This window comes from Ursus americanus, chromosome 24 (assembly GCF_024610735.1).
Source record: "Ursus americanus isolate L20-20 chromosome 24, mUrsAme1.1.p, whole genome shotgun sequence".
NCBI classification, from domain to species: domain Eukaryota; kingdom Metazoa; phylum Chordata; class Mammalia; order Carnivora; family Ursidae; genus Ursus; species Ursus americanus.
In genome coordinates this window covers 27,873,175-27,899,125 of record NC_142150.1, presented here as the reverse complement: position 1 = coordinate 27,899,125, position 25,951 = coordinate 27,873,175, and the positions used below count along the sequence as shown (strand labels likewise).

Below are 25,951 nucleotides of genomic sequence, written 5' to 3'. Positions count from 1 at the left end.
AATCTGACAGTGGCCTTGGTACCTAAGGGATGAGATAAAGTTCCCACTATCTCATGGTGCTAGATTAGAGCTGTCAAATTATATACTAGCCCTTCAGGAAGTTCCACTTTAAGGAAAAACTATCTTTTTGTAACCTCTAAGAAACTGGTAGCAGCTCAACTAGTCAAATTTAGAGCTTTTTAAAAAAAAGATATTTATTTATTTGAGAGAGCAAGCATGTGTGTGCGGGTGAGTGAGTTGGGTGAGGGGCAGAGGGAGAGAATCTCCAGCAGACTCTGTGCCCGACCCAGGACTTGATCTCATGACCGAGATCATGACCTGGCTTAAAAAAGATTTTAAAAAGAGGGACTAATAACGACATGAAATAAAGTTGGACAGTTGTTTTAACAATATGCATTAAATTGGACAATTTAAGTGACTACAGATAAAACTCATCTGCCTTTGCTCCTTCTACCACCTCAGAGACACTAGAGGAAAAACAGATGCTAGTCCAGAGTAACTTCCACACTTTCACTGCAATTATCTGAACTGCATAATTATTATTGTATAGTTATGGATAATTATCATCGCCCATGGTCTTGCTTTATGAGATACCTTCACTGCTCCCCCTGGCCTTTTGGCTATATTGGAATCTATATCAAAACTGAACTCTGAATTTAAAAGGCACTAAAAATACAATGGCAAGGCCTACAGTACTTGACCACCTGAGCTGTAAATCTCCTCTATCAAGCAACCAAAGGTAGCAAAAGCCTACAAGCAAAGTGCTAGGTTTATCTCAATAAGAAATAGAAAATTTTGCTCCTCTTTTCAGAGTATTTGAACATATGGCCAACAGTCAAATGCATGTAGGGCAAGGAAAGCTACTATAATGGATTGAATATGGACTGATTTAACTCCAAACCCCATCGATCTTTTTTACAGCAATGCAATAAATGACAGCACACCATAATTTTTATAGAAGAAAATGTAAAAGCTACAGCCAGTGGCCAGACTGCAAAAGAATTTTTCTTAAGGAGGCCAAAGAAGGCCTGCTTACTTTGCTACTTTGTCCAGAACTTCAAGAGGTAGCTATTTAATACCTGACTCCATAAGGACTTTTAAAGGAGGTTTTTAGGGAAAAAAAAAAAAAAGCAACAACGGAAAACGAAGGTGGTGGGGGAGGAATGCGGGAGTATGACATTCCAATTCCAAAACACCTAAACAATCTGTTCACCTGATATTTGGAGAACTACAAGAGGAACGAAAGAATGAGATAAATGAAGATTTACACTGAAGAAATACTGAAAGCACACTCTTAGTTTTAGATTAAAAGGATACTAGCTAATCAGGGCTTTATCATATTTGAATAGCATGGGATTGGTCAACATTCAATTGTGAGGAAGTACTTTTCATTTCCTTGAAGCTTTAAGTTCAACAAAGATGCAAGAGCTAGAGGAGGTATCAAGATAAAATTATTAGCAGAAGGAAGCCAGCCCACTGACAGCTGTGCTTCTCTTTTTGACATGGCAGCAAATGGCATGGATCTTTGCCAGATAAGGGTTGGTTGCAAATTTATAGCCTGACATATATTTTTATTGAGGGTAACCTCAAGTTCTTAAAATTTAAGACTTCATAATTATCTTTGGCAAATGCCAATCAGCTTGAATTTCTCTCCTTTTGAATACCTCCCCTCCTCAGGCTACAAAGGAGGGTATACCTGTCAAGATTACAACATCCATTCAACCAATAAAGGTTTATTAAGCTTCTATAAACCAGGCCCACTATGTCAATATTTGAAGCCTATGTACTCCAATTTTATATACAATGTGAATGCCTTCAAAATCTTTAGAAGAGGCTGCTATCAGCCCACGAGGAAAAAGTGACAGGAATTCGAGAGGTAGGTTAAAAAGGACATGATGCATACATAAGACTTCAAAGCACCTTATGGCTTTTTCACAAAGGACAAGCAACCCTATAAACTTCTGTTACTTCACAGCATAATAAGTGATGCTTGTAACGACCTGAATCATAAAGAAAAAGGAATTATTTTCAATTTGTTCTACTTAAGATGGTGAAAAAGTATGAAATATATTTTAGAGCAAAGTTTATACTGCAGGGAAAAACTGACCAAATATTTGGAAATTAGCTATATGGACTTGTATTACACAGAATGATTCATTTTCTAAGAGTTCTCAATTCAATTTCATTTTCCTTTGAATACATTATATAAGTACATGTGTCCAATTATATATAACAGCAGTAAATATCTTACTCATCAAGTTCATTTTCATATATTTCCAAATTTGCTGCTGTCTCTATCATTAATACCTACATTTCTAATCTGGAGCCCTACCTCTGTGAATTCAGTAAATTCACATGGCAACAGAGGGAAATGTCACTATATAAGGATAATTGCTTCACTGCCAAATCAAATAAAGGGTGAATACTTTAAACTTAAAATAACCAGTCTAAGGGTATGAGCATTTTTGAGTTCTACAAAAGCATGAGTGAGTCCATCACTTTCCACTGGTCCTTTATGACAGGAAATTGACCGTTTCCATTATAATATTAATTCCCGCTCTCATATGCAACTTATTTTTCACATTTGCTGAACATTCTTACCTCTAATTTCTGATGGTATTCAAATGAGTACATGAGAGCAGCATTACTGAAATCTTATATTACGCCATACCCATTTTTTAAAAATTCCCCTTAATTAGAAACAAGGGATGAAATATTTTAAATATTTTATTCAGAATTTTAGATTTTTTTATTGAGGCAGTATGATGGAAAACATAAATAAAAATCTTCAAAGCAATGAAGATTTTACCTCAAGTGATCCCACTTAGTGGGTATTTATAGTGCTTGCTATCTAGTATCTGCAATTCCCTTCTTGTGGCAAAACACCTGCTTGGCTGGCTGGAAGAATCCTTCCCCACATGGGAAGCCCTAATCAGTGGATTCCTTTCCCTTGGTCACGGTTATCATCTTTGAGAAGGGACATCAACCAAGTAGTCAGTTGGTACTAAAGAGACTGTAATCTAGAACTTTTGTTTGAATTATGGGGACTAGTCATCTTGTATTCACAGGGGCCTGAGAATGGGGTTAAAGAAACAGAGAAATGAAGACAGAGAACAAACCTATCACGGTATACTGTTTTCAGCCCTGGATCAACCTGTATCTGCAGCACTTAGAATCTGTTCAAATATTCCAATAAAAATTTTCAATACAGAAGTCTTGATGCTATTTCTAAACATCTGCTGAATTTTCTTAAGCCCTCTGCCTCGGGTATCCTCTTACTCTTGTGGCTCTTTTCAGACTTTCTGTCCCTTTGCACATGCTGATTCTCCTACTTGGAACACACTTCTATCATTATGCTTTTGGTGAAAGCCAAATGACTGGGCTCAAATGACACTTCTTTCGTGAAGCCATCCTCTTGAGCTCCCACAGTACTCTTTACATGCTTAATAGTGTTTATTACATTGTTTAATTGTTGTATGTCTCTCTCTCCCAAAAAATTTTTTTTTGTATTCCTCTTTCTACTTCCAGTACTTAATAGTCTTTCAGGTACTTGTCAGACACTTAATACACTATTGATTGCTTGATGAAGTTGTCTGATGTCACATCTGTTAGAGAATCCATCTCCATCGGCATTATCATTCACTGATGACTGACTATCTGTAAAGGAGGTAAAGTGGCTAGGCCTCCAGGAATCATGACAAAATAAGTCCTTGACAGGTCTATGACTAGCTGTGTGACCTAAAGCAAATCACCTTCCCTGCATAGGCTTCCATTTCCTCATCCATAAACTGAGGGGACCCAACCTGATGACTTCTAAAGTTCCTTATACTCTTCATATCCTACTCCATAAAAGATTTAATACTACCATAAAAGCATCACATTTTCACCAGTCTCATGCACCACGGAAGTAATCTAATGTTCAAATGAATGAAATGATCATTCTTCCAATATGCCTGGATAAATCTGTACTCACTCTAGGTAGGGACTCTTTCCAAAGCTGCAGCTAAAAGCTTCTTTTCAAAGTGTCAATTTGTCAAATTAAACCAAGGTTCCAATTAGCAGTGGCTATTTATTTCTGAGCAGTTAGGTTGCTCATTGTATCATGGGCAAAATGAGCTCTCCCTGTCTTTATGCCACTTAATTCTAACAAAGTTCAATTGAAAAAAAAAAAAAAACTCTTTTCTGATCATAAGCTAAATACATGTTACTGTAAAAACAAACACATTATGGATAATATAAAGAAGAGAACTAAAATCACTTGAAATGTCACCTTCCAAGATACCTGCTGTCAGATAACTAATTACGTCAGGATAACTTCACATGTGCAGGCACACCCCCCTCCCCAGCTACGTAGGTAAATATTTTTACAAAAACGGGATATTTACTATATTGTATCCTTCCCTTCTCCACTCTTTCCTAAATTTTATCAGATTTCTTCTTCAGGAATATAGATCTATATCATCCGATTTAAAGTTATTTATCCACTTTCCTACTAATTAAAATTTGGGCTTTTTAGTTATTTTCCCTTTTTAACAATACTGAGATGAGTATCCTTATAAATTTTTTTGATTGCTGCCTACTTATTTTCTCCCTAAAAAAAGAATTGCTAAGTTAAAGGGACTGCACTTTTAAATTTATATTTTTTGCTAGCTTTTCTCCAGAATAGCTGAATCAACTTAAATTCCTAACAACAATCACTGAGTTTCTACACACTCTTAAGAATACAGGGAAAAGGGTGAATACATTTTACTCTCTTTCTGGGCCCTATGTATTTCTTCTTTTGTGTACTTATAAAAAATCTTCCTCATTGCCTCACTTTAAATCCATCTGATAGTTAACACCACAATTTTACGAATGGTGGTTTCTAGATGGTGGGACTCTAGGTGATTATCTTCTTGTTTTCTGACTTTTTCTAAACCACTTTTTTTTTTTAAGTGCTATCTACTGGTCTTGTTAAAATGAAACTTTAGAGTGCTATGCAACATGTATTTTTAAACAGAAAACAACTGTAATGACAAATAAGCTTAGATCTGAGGAAGTCTTGTAGCTTTTCCTTATATATTCATAGAGAATTAAGTTCCTCTCCCCTATGTGTGGCCAGGCAAAACACTTTAAAAGGTTAACATTTTTCGTAAATTTTCTTGTTCCTTACCTTACTCTCCTCAGATTTTTATCCTTATTTCAAATCTAGTTCACTACCATTTTCAAATGATTGCCCGAAGAACCTTTGTGACCTGTGTCAGGCGAATACTTGGGCAAACAAGAGGAGTTCAGAGGGATGGAATGAGGAAGACAGAAGTCTGTTGCCTGACTTTGCATGCAATTCTTCCTTTAGGATTCAAGTCAAACCATAACGGTCGAGAGAAGTGCAAGTTCACAAACGAAATACCAGTCCAGCCTCGCCTCTTGAGAGGGATTTACGTGGGCTCCTGGCTATAATAATTTTCAAAACTTTAATATAGGAGATCTATTACTAGAAAAACTATCAGATCAATAAAACACTATCTTTATGAACTGTCAGGATTTGGAAATATTTTTGTTAAAAACTTTTTTTGCCATTAGGGTACTTGTACAATATGGAATTTTAATGAGAAATTTAAAAACATTCCTCAATTTTGTATCAGAAATCAGGTTATTGAAACTAATATAAACTCTAAACAAACAAAAACACCAAATCTTGATCATCACATGAATTTTTATGGCCTTATATCTCTATTTTCTAAAGTTTTACCCTCAGTTAGATTTTACTTTCTTATTTTCACAGTTCTTGGAAGACAAAATTGTAAATGCTTAAGCGCACTTAAAACAATCTAGGTATTTGAAGTTCATCATATAGCTATAATCTAGACTGGACCATGTACAGTGTTGCAGCCAACTTTTTAAAACTTTATTTACTTATTTAGAGTTGGGGAGAGAGAGAGAAAGCACAAGGAGGAGAGGCAGAGGGAATCTCAAGCAGACTCCACACTGAGCAAGGAGCCTGACAGGAGGCTCAATTTCATGACCCTAAGATCATTCATTACCTGAGCCGAAATCAAGGACACTTAACCGACTGAGCCACGCAGGTGTCCCTATTCCAGCCAATTCTAAGAAAAAATTCATATCACACAATCACCATGTCCTAACTGAAGGCAAGTTAATAACCATTTTCAACATGAACAACAAATGAACAACTTCTTATAAAAGTGCTACCATGTTCTGATTCGTGTCACCAAGAAACATACAAATAACAAAATGAATAAAGTAGACAATTTACAACTTTACAAGGAAAGAAAATGAAATGCTGGATCGGGACTCAAGAGTCATGGATATTTCTCATTTGTATATTTATGATATTCTTATAAACATATACAGAAAAATGTCACTGTGCAGTTAGAGGTATTTTATATTTAACTCAGAAGTGACTCTCATTCCAGCAGCCAAGATTTATCAAACACAGGATGGCCCGACAAAGACGTCCATGTCCTAATCCCAGAACCTGGGACTAGTTAGGATACACAGCAAAAGTTGACCAAAGTAGCTGATGGAGTTAAGGCTGCTATTCAGATTACTTTAATTAAGATAGAGAGTATAACCTGATTATCCAGGTGGGCCCAATGTAATCACAAGAGTCCTTAAAAGTGAAATGGGTAGGTGAAAGAGAGAGACGCGTGGTTAAGGAAGAAAGGTCAGGGAAGGGGGCCAAGAGCCAAGGAATGTGGGTGGCTTCTGGAAACTAGAAAAGGTAAGGAAATGGACTCTCCTCCTCTAGAACTTCCAGAAAGATATGCAGCATACTGTCCCCTTGATTTTAGCCCAGTGAAACATGGGTTGGACTTCTACAGAAATCTAGGATGATAAATTTGTGTTGTTTTAAGCCACTAACTTTGTGGTAATTTTTACCAGCAGCAAATAAAAAATTGATACAAGTACCCACTAAGTTCTAGGTGTAATGCCAGGCTCAATGGTGATAAAAAAGCACGTGTGAGCTTGAAAATTCTTAGATGAATACAATGGACTGAACTGTGTCTCCTCAAAATTATATGTTGAAGCAGTAAGCTCCAATGTGATGGTAACTGGAGATTTGAGTTTTGGGAGGTAATCAGGTTTAGATGAGGTCATGAGGTTGGGCCTTATGACAGGATTGGTGCCCTTATAAGAGGAGGCATCAAAAGCTAGCCTTTTCTTTCTCTCTGCCATGTGAGGACACAGCAAGAATGCAGCTGGTCTGCAAGTCAGAAAGAGAATTCTCACCAGAACCTGATCACTCTGGCACTCTGACCTTGGACTTTCAGACTCCAAAACTGTGAGAAAATAAACTTCTGTTCCTTAAGTCACTCAGTTTATGGGATTTTGTTATGACAGCCAAACTAAGATTTGTTAATCAAATATTGGAAAAGGGACACCAAAATAGTGCCAGAAATTGAACCTTAATTTTATCATTACTCAGGTGATGGCAAACTCAACAGTCAGGATATTACTTTGCTATTTCATGCTAGAAATCACTGCTGTAAAATATCACTGAATAAAGGTCAATTTGATTACTCACCAAACAGTAGTGTTAACATGGGGGGAGGGTCAGCTTGACTAATTTCTTTTACTGCAATCCCAACAAGTGTGAAGTAAGCATAAATGACAAAGGTTTGATTTTTCTATGAAGATAACCAAACCAAACTGAAGGTTCCTTTTTGTGCATACTTCCACTGATGGGCACAACACTGTTTTGCTGGCAATGGACAGGATCAGGGGTCTTTCACTAGAATCAGATTACATAAACAAAGATTTGACACATCCCAAACACTGCTGGGCATTTTTAAACACTCCTGATGCAGTCCTTTAATGAACCATGAGAGACTGTGGACTCTGGGAAACAAACTGAGGGCTTCAGAGGGGAGAGGGGTGGGGGAATGGGATAGGCCGTGTATTAAGGAGGGCACGTATTGCATGGTGCCCTGGGTGTTATATACGCAAATAATGAATCATGGAACTTTACACCAAAAACTAGGGATGTACTGTATGGTGACTAACATAATAAAAAATTATCATAAAAAAATTTTAAAATAAAATAAAGAAATAAATCCTTAATAAAATAAAATAAAATAAATAAAAGGAGGATTCGGCAGTATCTAAGAATATTAAATATGCATTCTTCAAACTGGAAATTCCATTTCAAAGGATTCAAGTTACAAATATACTCACAGAAGCACGCAAAGATCTATGAATGAGCATGTTCACTCACTGCAATATTGTTTGATAGTAAAAGCCTGGAAACAATCTAAATGACTATCGTTAGGGAACGGGTTAAATAAGTTATAGAATAGCCATACAACCAAATACTATGCATTTTTAAGGGCAAAGAGAGTAGCTTTTCATTTCTGACAGATGTCTACCTCTTATTACGTGAATAAAAACTAGTCATGAGACAAAATGTTTCCAGTTGTGGTTTTAAAAAATCTATATAAGGGTTTGCAAATGCATGGGAACTTTTGGGAAGAATACACAGATAATTCTGTGATTACTTCCAGGAAGAAGGACTGTGAGCGGTTATGAAACTTTCACTTTTCATTTTATGTCATACTAAGTAGCTTGAAAAAATGTTTTGAACTATGATTATGTATTTTAGTTTTAAATTCAATTATAAAATTAATAAATATTGGTGTTTTATAGATAAAACTATAGAAATATTTTTCTTTATACTGGTAGTAATGTTTAGCAGTACAGAGATGAGAAGAGAGCTTAGAATGGGATCTGAGCTGGAGTTTACACAACACCACTTCCTACCTTCATGGCTTTGGCAAGGAGTTTAATCAATACTCAGCCCAAATTTCTGTATTTAATACAGAGATCAATACCCACATCTTACTGGGTCTATAGGACAATAAAATGAGATATGAATATGAAAACACTTGGTAAAGTGTTCAGTGAAATAGACATTAAATTTTATTACTATAAAAGTTACCTGTTCTCTTCCCCTAAGCGGCCTGAGGTGGCCTCTGAAAATGGTTTGCTATTCGCTTGACCCAGAAAACCCTACAAAATCATGCAAATCAAGAGGTTCAAATCTTCATGTTCACTTGAACAACACACATGAAACTGCCCAGGGCATCATGGGTATGCATATTCGAAAAACCACCAAGCATCTGAAAGATGTCACTTTGCCGAAACAATGTGTGCCATGCCGTCACTACAATGGTGGAGGTGGTCGGTGTGCCCAGGCCAAACGATGGGGCTGCACACAGGGTCGGTGGCCCAAGAAGAGTGCTGAACTTTTACTGCACACGCTGAAAAATGCAGAAAGTAATGCTGAACTTAAGGGTTTAGATGTAGATTCTCTGGTCTTTGAGCACATCCAGATGAACAAAGCCCCCAAGATGTGGCGTAGAACTTACAGGGCTCAGGGTTGGATTAACCCACACATGTGCTCTGCCTGCCGCACTGAGACGATCCTTACTGCAAAAGAGCAAATTGTTCCTAAACCAGAAGAGGAGGTTGCACAGAAGAGAAAGATATCCCAGAAGAAACTGAAGAAACGAAAACTTATGGCCTGGGAATAAATTCTGTATGGAATAAATGCAAATAAAAATGAAAACAGAAAAGAAAAGTTGACTTTATCCTAAATTAGAGTCGCTTCCACGTATGACTGTATAAAATGTAAACTCTGTGAAGGGAAGGGCTGTACCTCCCTCACAGCTGTATTCCACGTACCTAACACAGAAAGCATTTCAATATGTGTTTAATGAGCTAGCTAAGCCTGCCGAATATAACGGGATACAAAAAGCTCTCAGCAAATACTTCCTCAAATAAAAATGGTTTACTAAAGATTAACTACCCATCTCAACTCCCCACCACACAATCAGATTCAAGGTAGAAAGGGCTGTTGGGGCGGCGTGGGGGGGAGGGGGATGGGGTACGCCCACACACGCTCTTGCTCTTGCTAGTCACCTGATTTCAATTTACATAAGTGCCTCACCGGTAAGTGAAGACTGAAGTAAGATGTTAGTATAAAATACATAAATGACTTCTTTTCAAAAGTTAGACTCATGGGGGCGCCTGGGTGGGACAGCGGTTAAGCGTCTGCCTTCAGCTCAGGGTGCGATCCCGGCGTTATGGGATCGAGCCCCACATCCAGCTCTTCTGCTATGAGCCTGCTTCTTCCTCTCCCACTCCCCCTGCTTGTGTTCCCTCTCTTGCTGGCTATCTTTGTCGAATAAATAAATAAAATCTTAAAAAAAAAAAAGTTAAGACTCATGAAGAAGTTATGTAAATATGGAAAGCACAATCTGATCTGTCCAGTGTGAATTCCTGGTAGTAGGTCTTGAAAACAAATATATACTTTAGCTTATATAAAATTGTCATGATGGTATAGATTTTTAATAAATGCTTCTTTTGTACATGTTTATATTACAGAAATGTCTTAATGTTAAATGACTTACCTAAATTTATATAGTATTCAAGAATTTAAATAATGCCACAAAGTTCTTTGAGCCTATCATCAAAGGTATGTTGAAGAGATAATATATCTAAATAGCCAATCGGAATTTAGGTTATCTGAAGCACCATTTTACAATTCTGGTTTAGAGATATTTTGTTCTTAGAGAAGTCTTAGTTTGTTTAGACTTTTTATTTTTAACAGGGAGAATGAATGAACTGGCTTGCCCCCTTTAAAGTAAATGCACTGTGGGGTGCCTGGGTGGCTCAGTCCCTTAAGCAGCCCACTCTTGATTTCAGCCCAACTCATGGGTCATGGGATCAAGCCCCAGGTTGGGCTCCATGCTCAGCAGGGAGTCTGCTAGGGATTCTCTCTCTCCCTCTGCCCAGCCCCTGCTGCATGCTTGATCTAATAAATAAATCTTAAAATAAAAAAAAGTAAAATAAATGCACTGTGCTTTCTCCAGATTACTAAAACGATAGTGGCCCACCCTTATGCTGATATGCAAGAGCTATTACAAGTGTGAGTAACTGCTTGCACGCATACATGCAGGTACTACTCTCCCTTTCTCTCATGCATTCAGTATTTTCTGAGTGTTTATGATGTGTCAGCCACTGTTTTAGGCATGGGGGTTTCCTCATGGAATATAAGAAAGTTCTATGACAGAGTTAATGTTCTCATAGAAAGACGGGCAATAAAATGTTTTTATGATGTGTCAGCCACTGTTTTAGGCATGGGGGTTTCCTCATTGAACATAATAAAGTTTTATGAAAGAGTTAATGTTCTCATAGAAAGACCAGCAATAAAATATATATTACAATAGAGTAACAGGTGCTATGAAGAAAATTAAGCAGAGTAAGAAGATAATGATGGAAGGAAATGCTGTTTTAGATAGTGTGGTCAGAAGACAGGTGACATGTGAACAGAGACTTGAAAAGAGAGGGAATGAGCCATGAGGATGTCTGCAGGATGTCTGCAGGAGTTTTTCAGTCAACAGAAGGAGCAGGAACAAACAAACTTGGTGCTCTAAAGACAACCCCAAAGGCCAGTATGGCTAAAGCACAGCACACAAGAAGGAAAGTGGTATTTGGGGCAGAGAGAGGGCCAGGGGCCAGGTCCCAGATCTTGCCAGGGCCTTATAGCCCATGGTAAAACTCCCAACTTTTATTCTTAAAAGTATGATGGGAAACCACTGAAGGTTTTCTGATGCTCTTTCCTTCTCTACCTCTACAACCATTAAAGGAATCACAGGACCAGACTTATGATCTGGGGAGAACAGACCATATGGTGCAAAAGTGGGAGCAAGGAGACTGGTTAGCAGGCTACTGTGCTTAGGTCTAAGAGGAGATGAAGACATTCTAGACTAGGGTTTTAGAAGTATGTGTAAAGACATGGCTTGATGAGGGAGACATTTTGGAAGTAAAGTTGACAGGTTATTGATAGATTTAGGTATGAGACATGACAGTCAAGGAAGATTTTGGACCTGAGCAATTTGGTAACAGGTGCGGTGGGGTGGGAAATAAAAGAGTTTAGTTTAGGACACGATGGATTTGTGATGTCTATTAGACAGCTAAGCAGAGATGTTGAGTGGGCAACTGCATAAGAGTCTGGAGTTCAGGGAGAGATGTGATATGATTTTTGGGAGAATCCTCAGAATATATATCATATTTTATGCCATAAACTGCATAAGATCATCTGGTGAGCACATCAGTACTTAAGATACACGAAGAAAAGAGGAATTCAGCAGAAGAGAATGAAAAGTCATGGCCAGGGATACAGAAGGAAAGCCAGGAGTGTATGTCCCGGAAGCCACAGAAGAAAATAGTTCAGCGAGGTCTGAGGACAAGGGCTGGCTGGGGAGCCAAGAGGTTAAGAGAGATAACAGAGCGCTGAGCACCGAATCTGGCAATAAAGCAGGCCCCGGGATATCCTGACAAGAGTCGCGGGGATGAAGGACTGACTGGAGTGGCTTTAAGAGAGATTTATACAAAGGGACGGAAGAGAGCCCATGAGCACAAACAACTCTCCTGACGCGCCTGGCTGTGAAGAGCTACCCAAAAGAGGAATTCCCCTTGCTTTCGGCACCATGGCGTCTGAGATACAGGTAGGGCTCATACCCTGCTCCCTACACTCTGGAGTGCAAAGCTGTTCTAAGTTTTGACCTGACCTGCTGGCAAGCCCTCTTATTTCTCACTGTCAAAACGCCTTCTGTTCATTTCCACCAATGCTGCTTCTAAACGGCAACAACTGCTGAGCCCCACAGCTGATCCTAAACCCCCCTCAACAACGCAGCTGCCATTTCCCATCCATCTCGCCTCTGCCCTTTCTGATGATTTTTTTTCTTCTTGTATTTTTTTCCTTGTCTCTTGTCACCGCTCCATACTTTTCAAGCCTGAGCAATAAAGCTGACCTTCTAGCTGTATCATCCGTGACAAAGGACGACTTCCTTTGCATACACGATCTGACCACAGAAGACAGTCCAAGAGTGGTCTCTGAAGTATGCCTCTTGTCACATGCATATGGCACCTTTTATGAAGGTCTAATGCCTGACTCACTGAGGAGTTCTTGGAGCTTTAAACATCTTCCAGGAGTCTGAGGCCTCCTGTACGCTAGCCTCCAGGATGACTATCACATCAGTGAGTACTGCAATGCTTCATTCACACAATGGTAAATTCCTGAAGGGCAGGAACCAGTTCTCACTTCTTTATCATCCATTCAAACAGATAACTATTGTAGCCTAAGGGACTAAGCATGAAAGATGCAGGAGGTGCAGAGAAGATGGATATGGTCTCTCCCTTCATGGAGCATGTAGTAGTCTAGTAGGGCATTTACATAAGTAAACTGACAGAATACAGCATGGTAAATGTCTTTCTTAAGGGAATACAGGATACTATGAAAGCACATAGAAAGAACAGCTTATTCAAACTTGGGCATCAGAAGCTTCCCTGAAAGTGATGTTTAAGTTGTGAAGAGTACTGAGTTAGCCAGATTGGGACATTTTAGGGAAAGAACATGCGCAAAGGCACAGAGGCAAGTGAGAACCAAGCATATCTGGGGACACTGACAAATGCTAAATATAGCTAAGGTGTATGTGTGTGTATTCTGAGGTGAGGGTGGGGCACTCAAGAATGAGCAAAAATAAGGCTAGAGAGAGGGAAGGACCAGATCACATGTTAAAGAAGGACCATATCCGGGTACATGCGCCAAACTAAGGTAGTTTTCCTTGGGGAGTGAGAATGGGGAGAGGTGGGAGGACTTCACTTTACGACTTTAAATACTCCCATAATGTTAGGCATTTATTCTTACAATGCCACACATTACTTCTGTAATTCAAATTTGTAATTAAACAAAACAAAGAGGGTTTTAAAAGATTAGTCTAATTGCACTGAGGAGAATGGATTGGAAGCAGGACAAGACTAGGGCAGGGAGAGCAATTAGTAAGCCATGGCAAGAATCAGGTGGCCTGAATTAGAGCCACAGTAGTGGCTGTGGGAAGATGTAATTAGAAAATAAAATGGAAAGATCTTGATAAGTAATAAGGGAGACAACTAGATTTCTGACTTGGGCAAATGGTTGGATGAGAACGGTGGGATCTTTCATTCAATTTGGGAAAACGGCATGACACAGGTGTAGGTAGGGTAAAAATGAGTTTAGATTTGGTCATATTAAACTTGAAGTACCTAGAGGTCATTCACACGTTATTAAAAGTTTATAGAGGTCTTGACTCTATAACCATGGAGAAAAAAATGTGAGTTATAGGAAGAAATGTGACTATTCTCTGCATATATATGGTAATTTAAGTCCTGAGAAAAGATGAGATTGCCCAGGTATGTATAAAGAGTAAAAACAGAAGGCTGGAACAGAAGTATATAAAACCGAATTTCTCAGAATGATCTGTGACCCATCTGTATCATAATCTCCTGAGGGGTTTGATAAAAAGGTAGAATTCTTGGCTCTACCACCAACCTACTGAATCACACGCTTTTGTGGCCTGGAAATCTGTATTTTAAGCAAGCACCCCAGATTATTTTTGTGCAAAGTAAAGTTTGAGAATGGCTGATCTAGAAGATGAGTGGAGGAAGAAGAGCTGGGGTGGGGGAGAACCTCAAGAAGGACCTGTGCTCTCCTTACCCCCAAGGAAAAATGATAATTTCATGTCACAGTAACCACTGGGAAAGTGCATATTTATCAAAGCACAGTGGGCTGATGAAAAATAAGCAGTCAATAAATATTCAATAAATAACTGAGAAAAGTATTTAAAGTTAAAATTTACCTCTGTATATTTATAAGCTCCTATTAACTACTGTAAGTATAAACAAAGTAAACGCCTGGGTGATTTACAGGAAAAAAAACAATAGTGGGAAGTCTAAAAAAAAAGGACTGAATGAGAATTGCTTTGATGCCAACGTCTAGGACAAACTGCAAAGGTTCAGCAAGTTAGTGAATAAACCACCATGACCTCTTAGGTCCAAGAAAAACCCTGAGGTGTATAAGCATAGAAACAACACTTTATGACAAAAAGATGGGCTCAGTTTTGAAAAGTGCTGAAAGAAAGCTGTCAGCTTCATCTGGATGCCCTCTCCCAGATGAAGCAATTACTTACTATCAGACCCAAATCAAACCACTCCTTCACTTATAAACTATTAAAGACCAAGAGATAAAGATTTAGCCTGTTTGTCCAACTAAATCTGATAGCTCTTGCTCAAAATCACAGTTGCTGAAATAACTGCCAATTAAACACTTCTTATGCCAAGGTTGCTAGGCTTCAGAGCACCAGTTTTGTTAGAAGCCTCATTTGTTCTGAGCAGTTAAAAGGATCTGTACTCTAAACACATTTGCTTGATGGAAAGCAAAATGATCAAATAATCCCAAATGAATTCACACCTATTTTTGACCTTCCCCCACCCACTCCCCACTTAATTAAAGTCACCACAAAACATTCTGCAGAGGTACAGCAAACTGGACAAGAGAAGACTTTTACTTCATTATTCCCTTTTTCCCCTTTTCCTTTTCTATTTTTCATGTATAGGTACTACGAGGGGGGGACCTCAATCTTACTGAGTACGAAGTGCTCACCTGCATGCTACTGCAGGTTTTTACTTACTGCTGTCACTAAATGCCACTCATTAGTTGTACGACTTTGGGCGACTTTCTCTCCTATGAGTTGTACTACATACCTTTTTTAAGAATTTTTTCCAAATCTAAAGTTTTATGGGTCTAAGATTAGAGAAGAGGGAAAAGGCAGCCAAGATAATAAATATTATAACGTTATGAGAGAATTGATAACGATCATACTTTTTTTAAAGTTTCAGACCTCCACTCATGAAGAGAGAGAATATCCAGAGGCAATGAACCCAGGGCTAGAAGTACCACTTCTTGAATTCAATAAGTCTAAGACAAACTGGTAACATTTCAGGAATTCATCTGTTAGCTGGTAATTTAGAACCTGGAACACCGTTTTTTTCCCACAGAAATGATGTGACACATAATGGTTAGGCTCTTAGGCTAATTCACAAAAGTTCATTCAAACTTCCACTCAAGTAACACTCCAGACAGTTTTGGTAAAAATAGAAAATAAATGTTGCCATACTAGTAAGGAAGAAAAAAATAGAAAAAAAGGAAACGAAAAAAACACAAAATTTATCCTAAAGCCTATTCTTCACAATGAAGTCAACCATATGATTCATTGCCCTGATTACACATAGATCCTCCTAGTATCCAGATTATAACAGCTCACTACTTAAGTTAATGGACCCCAAGGATCCTTGCTTTATTTAAGGTACAGCGGGCACTAGGGGATCAGAGGTATACTAAAGCCCAAAGCTGGGAGCAAAGCATGAAGTTGAAGGGAAGAGGAGCACTTTTCCTTAGCTGTCCCCTGACTGCAGTGGGACAGGAACTTGGAGACTAGAGCATTCTCTCCACATCCCAGCTCCAGGATTCCCTGGACAATGCTCTGGGGAGCTCAGTGGCAGCTCAGTAAACATGGAACCTAAAAACATATATTAAACATGCTTCCCAGCTCAGGCAGGAATTGTGGAAAGGAACAATTCCCTGAGCTGCCATGGCAAGTGCTCACTACTTGCTACTGCCAGAAGCAACCACAGCTCTGACAGTGAGGAGGCTGCCTGGAGGAATGGCTGCTTCCTGCTCTGACTGAAACCTCATTTCAACCCCCTTACAGATCTAGGTCTTCCGATACATTTGCATGTTCACAAGTGTGCAGTCCCGTAACTTGTGGATGCCTATCTTTATCATTTGCTAAGGCTCGAAATAGAAAAACCAAACAAATGTTCTCTTCTCCTGGGAAGAAATGCTTCATGTACTTAAAACTTTAACTATAGTGATGTTAAATATCCCTGTGTAAGTCTGTATTTTGGGCAATTCAGATTTTTAATTCATAAGTACCTCTCCAAGTTCACTATGGAAAACAATTACCTATTACATCTAATTTGGACAGGTTTAAATATCAGGCAAAGAGTTTCAAAAGGTATTTGCCACTCTGATATTCTAAGACTGCTATTTCAGTTTGCCCTTAGCCCCCTCCCTGGTATTAGACCACTTTAAAACTAAAATCACCCTTCTGTTCTCATTCGGATATTATAACCAAAAACAAATAGCAAGGCATTTGGTATGTCAGTTAGGATACCATTTAATATATAGATCCTATATATATGTAAAGCTTTTAATCAATTGTTTCTGAACATATAAATAGATATGCAGTATACCCAAATCTATATACTAAAGGGATCTTTCAATTCTTTAATAAACATATACAAAAGTGATAAGCACAATCTAAATTGAGGTTTGGATTCTGCCGGCATTCAAATTACTGCCATGAAGGGCAGCACGGGTAATATATGCACAGCTATCAGCATGACACTCAGAAGCTGATCATGTATTCAACTCTCTTACTTTATTTATAAGTGTTGCTCTTCCCTCAGATTAAATTCAGCTTTCTTTCCCTAGCCTCTTCTTTTTGTTTTTATTTTTATTTATTTGAGAGAGAAGAGCAAGTACGTGGGGGTCGGGGAGGTGGGGGGGTGGGCAGAGGGAGAGGGACAAGTGACTTCATGCTGAGCTCAGAGATGATGACCTGAGCCAAAAAAAAACGAGTGGGTCGCTGAACCAACTGAGCCACACAGGCACCACCCCCAGCCTCTTCTCCTCACACTGTAGACACCAACTTTATTTCTTCTGATACAAAATTTTGTGGTTCTCTGAAATTAACATTGTAAAATCTATGTAGCAAAGTACTGGAAAATTCATTGAAAAACATAAATGTTAAAAGCTTGTAATAAAGAAATCTTGCTTTCCTAACTTTAAGCCTAACTACTCACTGAAGGGTGACTTGGCAGATTTCCAAAAGATTCTTCAGCTTTCTCCCTTTTTGAGGCAAGCTACCAGTAACCTTTACCTTTCCCCACTAGAAGGTAAGTATCCCAAAAACAAAAAGGATTTGTTTTTGTTTTAAACAAATCAGGTTCTACTTTCCCATTGCAATGTTCAGCAAATAATACATTTCTACCAGCTTTCACTTTTCAGATGGGCTACTTCCTTGGCTGAGTGGCAGGACACCAAAATGGGAAGAAGTCAATGTCATAGTGTATAAATAGCTGTGGCCAAAAACAATATTGCAGAAGAGCCAATAGGAGAAGGGCTCCCCAAAATGCAGCAAGAGTGACTTAATTCCATGTATCCCTTCATGAGGGCCTCAGGGAAAACTATAATCAGGAAACAAAAGAGGGTGGGGGAAGCAGCTAGGACTCACACATAAGATTTCTAATCTTTTGTTAAGGAAATGAACTAGCAGTGTTTTCTGGAGTTTCTGAAACACACATCTATCTTTTAAATCTCAAATGGTATGACCATGAAATTTCTTCTAATGTTAAGTCAGGTATCGAGAAAATGCCATCCAATAAATCTCTTTCCTCCCATATACTGAGAACCACTCACCAATACCAACCCGATTTTTAAATTGTTTAACTCACTCATTACACTTGTAAAATTTGCCATCACGTGAACTTCACTTTATACAAAAGTAAACCTTGCGTTGTGTTCCTATCATCATTCATTACATCCAACCCAAAGGTCCATAATTTCACACGATAATGATTATACATTTGAGATCAGTGAGCTAAACTGCATGGGGCACACAATTCACTTCCTAAATGTTTGCCGGACTTTTCAGGATTGCCTTCAAGTGTTGGAAGTCATTAGGTTTACCAAGATTCTGTAACAGAGCACACACACACGTACTGTTTAGGGATCAGCAGCATTCACAAAATGCAGGCAATCATAAAGTTACGTAAGAAAAGCAATCTCTCCTCTGAGCAATTAGTTCGGGCATACAAGAATCCAGGAAATCGCATATCCTCCTTGCGGGGCTGGGTCACAGGAACTAGGTAAAGAAACAATGCAAAGTACACTGGGAAACGAGGGCAGTTACAGCTGAAAAGATGCAGGCAACGCCACCAGAGGCATCTTGAAGCATTCCTTCGAAAGGAAAGTGTGTGTTGTCTCTAAAGAGCCCCTGTTGACCTGGGTAACGGTACAAGCTGAAACCACGAGAGCCCAACACGAATTCCAGCATGTGTAAGAGGAGACTGGGGGGAAGAAGCATTAGATGACCCACTACCTAGGGGTGCCGAAGCTGTCACCGCCCTGGGACTCGCGCACACCCCGGCGCTACCACCTGCTTTCTACTTCTTCGGGGAGGGCTGGTGACGCGTGGTGGGCCCGAAAGGGGCAGAGGCAGGGATAATGAATCTGCGGTTTCTAAAGCCCAAGCACAACAAAATGTTCCCAGAGCCCGACCCCCACGGCCAGGCGACTCTTCCCACGCGGCACGCTGCCCCACGGGCGAAAGGCTGAGAACTTGCAGGAGGCTGAGGCGAAGGCCAGACGACAAGTGGGGAGGGGGCGACTCCGCGTTTGAGTACCGGGGTCGCTCGGGCCGCGGCGCCGGGACCGTGGGAAGGTAGGCTGGGGGCGGGACCGCGCGGAGCCAAACAGCCAGGGGCCGGACCTGGGGATCCCCCGGGGCGAGGGCGGGCGCGGGCGGAGAGGGACGCCCTGGCCGCTACCTGCTGCTGGATCTTCCCGTCCTCCGTGACGACCCAGTGCGTGGTGGCGAAGGCCCCTCGAGCCGCCACACTCAGCAAGGCGGAAAGGCTGAGGAGCCAGCCTGGGCCGGAGCAAGGCGGCAGCTCGCACCGGCCGCGGACCCCTACTGCCGCCGCCATCTTGCCCCCCCGGCCCGGCTGCTCACACCGGAAGCGGAAGCTGGCCCCCGCCGCCCGCCATCTTGGGGAGGTCGGCGCTGGAGGAGGTGGAGCTCGGGCTGCGCTGCCGGCTGACGAACGGCTTTCTCAGCCTCCGTTTGGGCGGTCGGGACAGTCGGGTTTGGCTTCAGGTCGGAGACAGCTTTTTTGTTATTGTTTTCCTGTACGCGATGCGATCTCGTGGCGTGGGAATCAGAGGGAGATAAAAGTAGTGTTCTAGGTGGAGCCTAAGCAAATGAGAGGACTCTGTGTGTATTTACATATATATGTATTTAATAAAACCTTGGTTTTCATTTTATTTCATTTTTATTTCTCGTTGGGTCATATAGTTGAGAAATAAAGGTATGCTTTCAGGGGAGAGATGGATTCTCTTTCTTAAAGTCTCTCAGTAGTGGAAGCTTCGGAGTTGGGCGGGTTGTCAGTCTAGGGCAACGCTGTCCAGTAGAAATACGTGAGGCGCGAGCCACATAGGAAATTTTTTAAGAAGTGAAATAACGCGTTTGACTTAACCCGTTATATATAATACAGTATTAGTTCAATATAAGATCTGTACAAATTCCTGAGCTATTTTTAGTACTACATCTTCGAAATAGGTATGTATTTTAGACTTCCAGCTCATCTAAATTCAGACTGGCCAGATTTCGGGGCTTAAGAGCCCCTGGACAGCACAGGTCTAGATCAGGAGACCAACAGCACTGGCATCACCTGGGGGTTATTAGAAATGCACATTCTTGGCTCTTCTACCCCTCCCCACCAGATTCCGCCTTTCAGCAAGGATCCCAGGTGACTGGTATGTACATTAAGAAGCACTTCTCTCTAATAAACCAACATGTAGGCCAAGTGACTAGCCTGGCTTCTAGCGTCGGGTAAGATGTCGTTTTAGGTATTTCAGGGCTGCCTTCTGGCCTTGTGTGTCATTTTGTGTTTAGGTTCGTTATGCTTTTGGTTTTCTCTTTGGGAAAAGGAGGATGAGAATTTTGCCTGACTGTCTCCCTATACTGGCATATTGCCAGAAAACAAAAATAATTGCCAAGTGTTTAAACATCACTTCATGCTGTGGAAGCGTCGACCACAGCATTGGTTTTTAGTTCCTTCTGAAAGTAGCTTTTCTTAGAGGATTGAAGTAGTGAACATTGATCTCTCTAAAAATGTGTGACTTATCCACTTTTTTGCCTAGTACTCAGCTAGACGGTGGGTATAGAAATATTTCTGACCACTGAGCAATGTGCAATTTAGTGGAATATTGGCAGGTTAACAATTGAAATATAGGATAATGGGGGTATATAAGGGCACATGTGCAGAGGAGAGAGCAACCAACCAGGTGAAAGACTTCAAGTAAAGGTACTGATTCAAGCAGAATGAACAATACATGTGAAAAGGTTAAATCAGTGTCAGGTTGTAAGGGTTTCTTGTAGGTTATACCAAAAACTTTAAACATAGACAACAGGAAGTGTTCCAAAATTTTGAAATAGAGAAGTGACAAGTAAGTCTCCCTGTTCTCAGCATCTTATTTTAAGGTGTAGACATCAGTCCTCTTACCTGTATATAAAGTTGCTAAGTAATGGCAATCATTATCATCTAACGTTTGTTAAGTGTTTTAATGCATACTGGCACTGGACACACACAGCAATCTTTGCTGACTTACCAGGCATAGACTAGTTAAGTAATTTGGCCAAGATCATATAGCTAATAAGTGACAGACCTCAGATTTGGACTCAGATCTACCTGCCTCTAGAGCCTGAGCGTGGCTGGAGGATGGTGAGGAATTTGAGAGAAGCCCCAACATCACCTATTTAGGCCACCAGCAATTTCTTTGACACTCACAAGTTAACCCGTAAAGGGGCAGAATCATAGCTTCTGTAGCTTTAATGTACCACACGCCTCTACTTCCTCTAGATGATAACCCTTGTTCTTGGGGATCCTCTATTAGTTTTCTGTTGTGTAGCAAATTACCATAAATTTAGCAGCTTAACACATATCTACAATCTCACTGTTTTCATGGGTCAAGAGTCTGGCAAGGCATGGCTGGGTTCTCAGTGTCTCACATGGGTGATATGAGGCTTTCTCCTCCAAAATTTGGGGGCCTCTTTCAAATTCTTGGCAGAATTCAGTCCTTTGCCACTGTAGTCAGTTTTCTTGCTGGCTGCTGGCTGGCCATTCTCAACTCCAAGGCCACCAGCCATTCCTTCTACCATGGCCTTCTCAACATGGCAATTATTCCTTCAGCAGAAGCAGGAAAATCTCCACTGCTTGAGTCTCTGACTTCCTCCATTTCTGATCACTAGGCCCAGATTTAAAGGGCTCATGTGATTAGATAAGGTCTGTCTGAATAATCCCTCTTTTGATTACGCCAAAATCAACTAATTTGGGCTGATTTGTAACCTGTCAGTGGACATTTGGGTTGCTTCCATATCTTGGCTATTGTAAATGATACTGCAATAGACATAACGGTGCAATAGATCTTTTCAAGTTAGTGTTATTATTTTCTTTGGAAAATTACCCAGTAGTGGAATTACTGGATTGTATGATATTTCTATTTTTAATTTTTTGAGGAGCTTCCATGCATGGCTGCACCAATTTACATTCCCACCAACAGTGCACAAGGGTTCTTTTGGCTGTGCCATTTATTTCATTTTCTTGTCTGATTGCTGTGACTAGGACTTCTAGTACTATGTTAAATAAAAATGATAAGAGTGGCTATCCTTGTCGTGTTCCTGATCTAAAGAGTGACCACTCTTAGTTTTTCACCATTGAGTATGATGTTAGCTGTGGGTTTTTCATCATATGGCCTCTATTATGTTGAGGTAAATTCCCTCTAAACCCACTTTGGTGATGGTGAGAGTTTTTATCATGAACAGATGTTAAATTTTGTCATATGGTTTTTCTGCATTTATTGAGGTGGTCATATGATTTTTATCCTTTGTTTTGTCAATGCGGTGGATCACACTGATTGGTTTGCAAATATTGAACCATCCTTGCATCCCTGGAATAAATCCCACTTGATTATGGTGAATGATCCTTTTTAATATATTGTTGAATGCAGCTTGCTAATGTTTTGTTGGGGATTTTTGCTTCTATGTTCATCAGAGATATTGGCCTGTATTGTTTGTTTGTTTTGGTAGTACCCTGTAAACTCTTGAGTAATTCTTTTTTCAGTTAGTTATACATTGTTAGCATCTGATGGCAGGAAGCATTTCCTATACAAATATATTTTTATCTTCCAGAAAGCTTGGTTAGTTTGATTTTTACTTACTATCTCTATAAAGTATAGAACTTTTGAAGCTAGGAATTGGACAATGATAAAACGAACTTTCTGGATTATTTCCTCCTTTGGGCCATTTTATCTAAAAGTTGCAGAGAATCTCCATATTGTTTATTCCTTAGAGAAAAACAAGATATAAATATACCTGAGAGAGTTAACATTCTGTTTTAAATTCTATTAATTATCTTTTGCTTCATGGTAAACCAACTTAAATTTTAGTGGCTTAAATGTTTAATTTTAAAACATGATTTATTGTATTTCATAGTTTGTTGGTTGGACTCAGCTGGGTGGTTCTTCTGCTGTTGGCTGGGGTCACTCATAGGGCTGCATTCAGCCGGGACCTCAGCTGGGGCTGGAATGTCCTGAAGTGGCTCCACACACATCTAGTACTTTAGCTGGAGTGGCTGAAATGGCTAGGGGTGGCTGTGCTGTCTCTCAGGGTAGTTACAGAGGCTTCTTACATGGTAGAAGATGCCAGGCTCCTTGAGGGCCAGCCCCAGAACTGGCAGTGTCACTTCTGCATTCTACCGGTCAAAGAAGGGAATAAGGATAGCTCAGATTCAAGGGGAAAAGGAAGTAGATTCATTGTCATAAGTGAAGCAGCCATGTTTAAGCAGAAATGGAAGAAATTATTGGCAGCCTACTGTATATGTAGTTAATTGCTTTAGAGGGATTTTGAATTGAAAAACGTTGATAAGGTGGATAAGGAAGAAGGCTAGTTATGGCTGGAAGGACTGTAAAGGTATACCTCCCCAACAGCTATATGCAAAGTGAAAAGGATTTTCAAAGAGGAGGCAGAGGATACCTAAATATAGTAATTTTGTTTAGAAATAGTTTGCCAAATAGATCAAGCAGTCTGAAGCATGAGGACTACTATGGATGAGACCAAATATCCAGTTAGCTCAGGATTCTAGTCAGAGTAACACTAGGGCTGCTCTGAGGGTACCATGATGGTCAACCTCAAAAGAATTTTCCTGATGCAGACTTAGGAGACATTAATTTATTGAAAGCCTTGCAGCTGTTATTATATTTGGGGAGGACAGTTATATTTGGGGAGTAATTGTATTGTGACTGTTCATTCTGTAGGTAGCTAATGGTCATACCTGCTCCCACCCCCAGCTTTTACTCCCGCTACTCTTAAGTTTCAGTATCCTCATTTTATGATGAATCCAAGTTCATTCTGTTCAAACCTTTTGTGAGTTTGTGCTTTTTTACCTCATCACCTTATAGCAAGCTAAATTTTAGTTTTTCCTCATAGGAATACCATTTCCTTATTTTTTTATTTGCTCTTCTCTGTTCCTTTTCTACTTAAATATTTCTTGAAAAATACCAATTCGAGTTGTATGTAGTATTCCATCTATCTAAGGCCTTGTTTCAGATCTTGTTTGTAACATCAACTCTTTATGACCAGAATTTTATGAGATTTTCTTATTCGTGATTGCATTAGTTTTAGAGAGTAAATGTACAACTTCTAGGAATGCATCTACGATTTCTTAGGTTTTTGATAAATTAGGTTTCATAAGTCTAAATTTTAGTTTCCATCACACTTGTTAGACTTGAATCTCATTTGCTGTTTTCCACCCACCCAGAACTGCTTTGAGTTCTTTCTTCCTATGGTTTCTAACATGGGGAGATCGTGTGCTGAGGGAGCACACAAGTGGATGGTCCTGGACCCAGCTTGGGAGGAAAGGCTTCCCAGGGAGAGTGAAATCTAGCCTGATCTGAAGGATGAATCCTAAGTTAGTTAGCTGGATGAATGGGGGTAGAGAGTGAGGGGTAACAATGATTTTCTGGACAGAGGAAACATGTCTCAGTATCATAGAGAGCACAGTGCCCTCTGAGTTAAAGTAGTTCCTTACCATAGATGAAGAATTTAGGAGCCCAGGGGTTGAAACTAGGACTCTAAAGGCTTTGGGATAGCCCCCAACCCCCGTTTTTGTGGTTTTGTTTTGTTTTAGCACAGCCTGGTGCCCTTAAAGCCAAGTGTTCTGCAGGTTTCGTTGCCTCCCTCTCAAATGCTATTCCCTGACATCTTCACTAGGCTGGCTCCATCATCATTCAGGTCTCAGCTCACATTAATTCTTTAGACTTTTCCTAACCGTTCTTTCAATGCGAAGTCACATTAGAATGCGTGTGTTTTCATACTACTACTTTCTGAAATCAGCTTATTTATCAGCCCTGCATCATAGAATGTGAGCTCCCATGAATTTGCCTGTTTTTCACCACTATATTCCGAGTCTGAAACACTGCCTTTTTTTTAACTGAAAACTTACTATGCACCAAGCTGTTTTAGGTAGTTGCAATTATCAGTGAGTAAAATACGAAAATCCTTACCTTTGTGGCATTTTAGCCACATTACATTCTATCAGGGAGAGACAGAATAAACAACATACAAGTAAACTATACAGTATGTTAGAAAGTTGGCAAATGCTCTAGGGAACATGGGGTAGGGTAAGTGGGATTTGGAGTCCTGGCAGGATTGAAGGGGGTATTTTAGTATTTAATTTTCTGTGAGCAGGTGATCTTTGAGGATTTGAAGGAGATGGAGTTAGACAAGAGATACAAGAGAAAGAGTGGCTAGAGGGAACAGCTATTGCAAAAACCCTAAGGCAGGAGTGTCTTTGCCTACCCTGCATGAAGCTAGCTGACTGGGGCAGAGCGATGGGAGAGGAAGGATAGCAGCTGAGGTCAGGGATGGAAAGCCATGGCAATGTTTTTTATTTATATTCTGAAATGAGCCACTAAACAGCTTTAAGTAGGAGTGGATCTCTGCTGTCATGTTTAGAACAGGCTGTAAAAAAGTGCAACAGCAGGGAGATCCATTAGAAGGCTGTTATGAAATTCCAGGCGAGAAATGATGGACATAGAAATTTGGCAGTCCTCAGCATATAGGTGATATTAAAGCTATAGGACTGGATGTGATCACCAGGGGAATTTAGTTATCTTGTTCTGATCCATTTAAATTTTGGTATTAGAACACTCCTAACCATTCTAGGT

General features: G+C 39.9%; 1 protein-coding gene and 1 long non-coding RNA gene across 3 annotated transcripts in view; one reads left to right on the top strand and one right to left on the bottom strand.

The window, feature by feature from the left end:
• The window catches only part of TTC17 (tetratricopeptide repeat domain 17), a 113,546-nt gene extending 93,855 nt beyond the window's left edge, over positions 1–19,691 (bottom strand). For both annotated transcript variants that reach the window (XM_045808782.2, XM_045808783.2), the window contains exon 1: positions 19,495–19,691. In XM_045808782.2, the coding sequence (XP_045664738.1) occupies positions 19,495–19,653 (159 nt within the window). In that variant the 5' untranslated portion in view covers positions 19,654–19,691. The remainder of the gene's footprint in view (positions 1–19,494) is intronic.
• LOC123799606 (uncharacterized) overlaps positions 19,661–25,951 on the top strand; it is a 13,368-nt gene continuing 7,077 nt past the window's right edge. The window contains exon 1 of the long non-coding RNA XR_006781657.2: positions 19,661–19,823. This is a non-coding gene — a long non-coding RNA (uncharacterized LOC123799606). The remainder of the gene's footprint in view (positions 19,824–25,951) is intronic.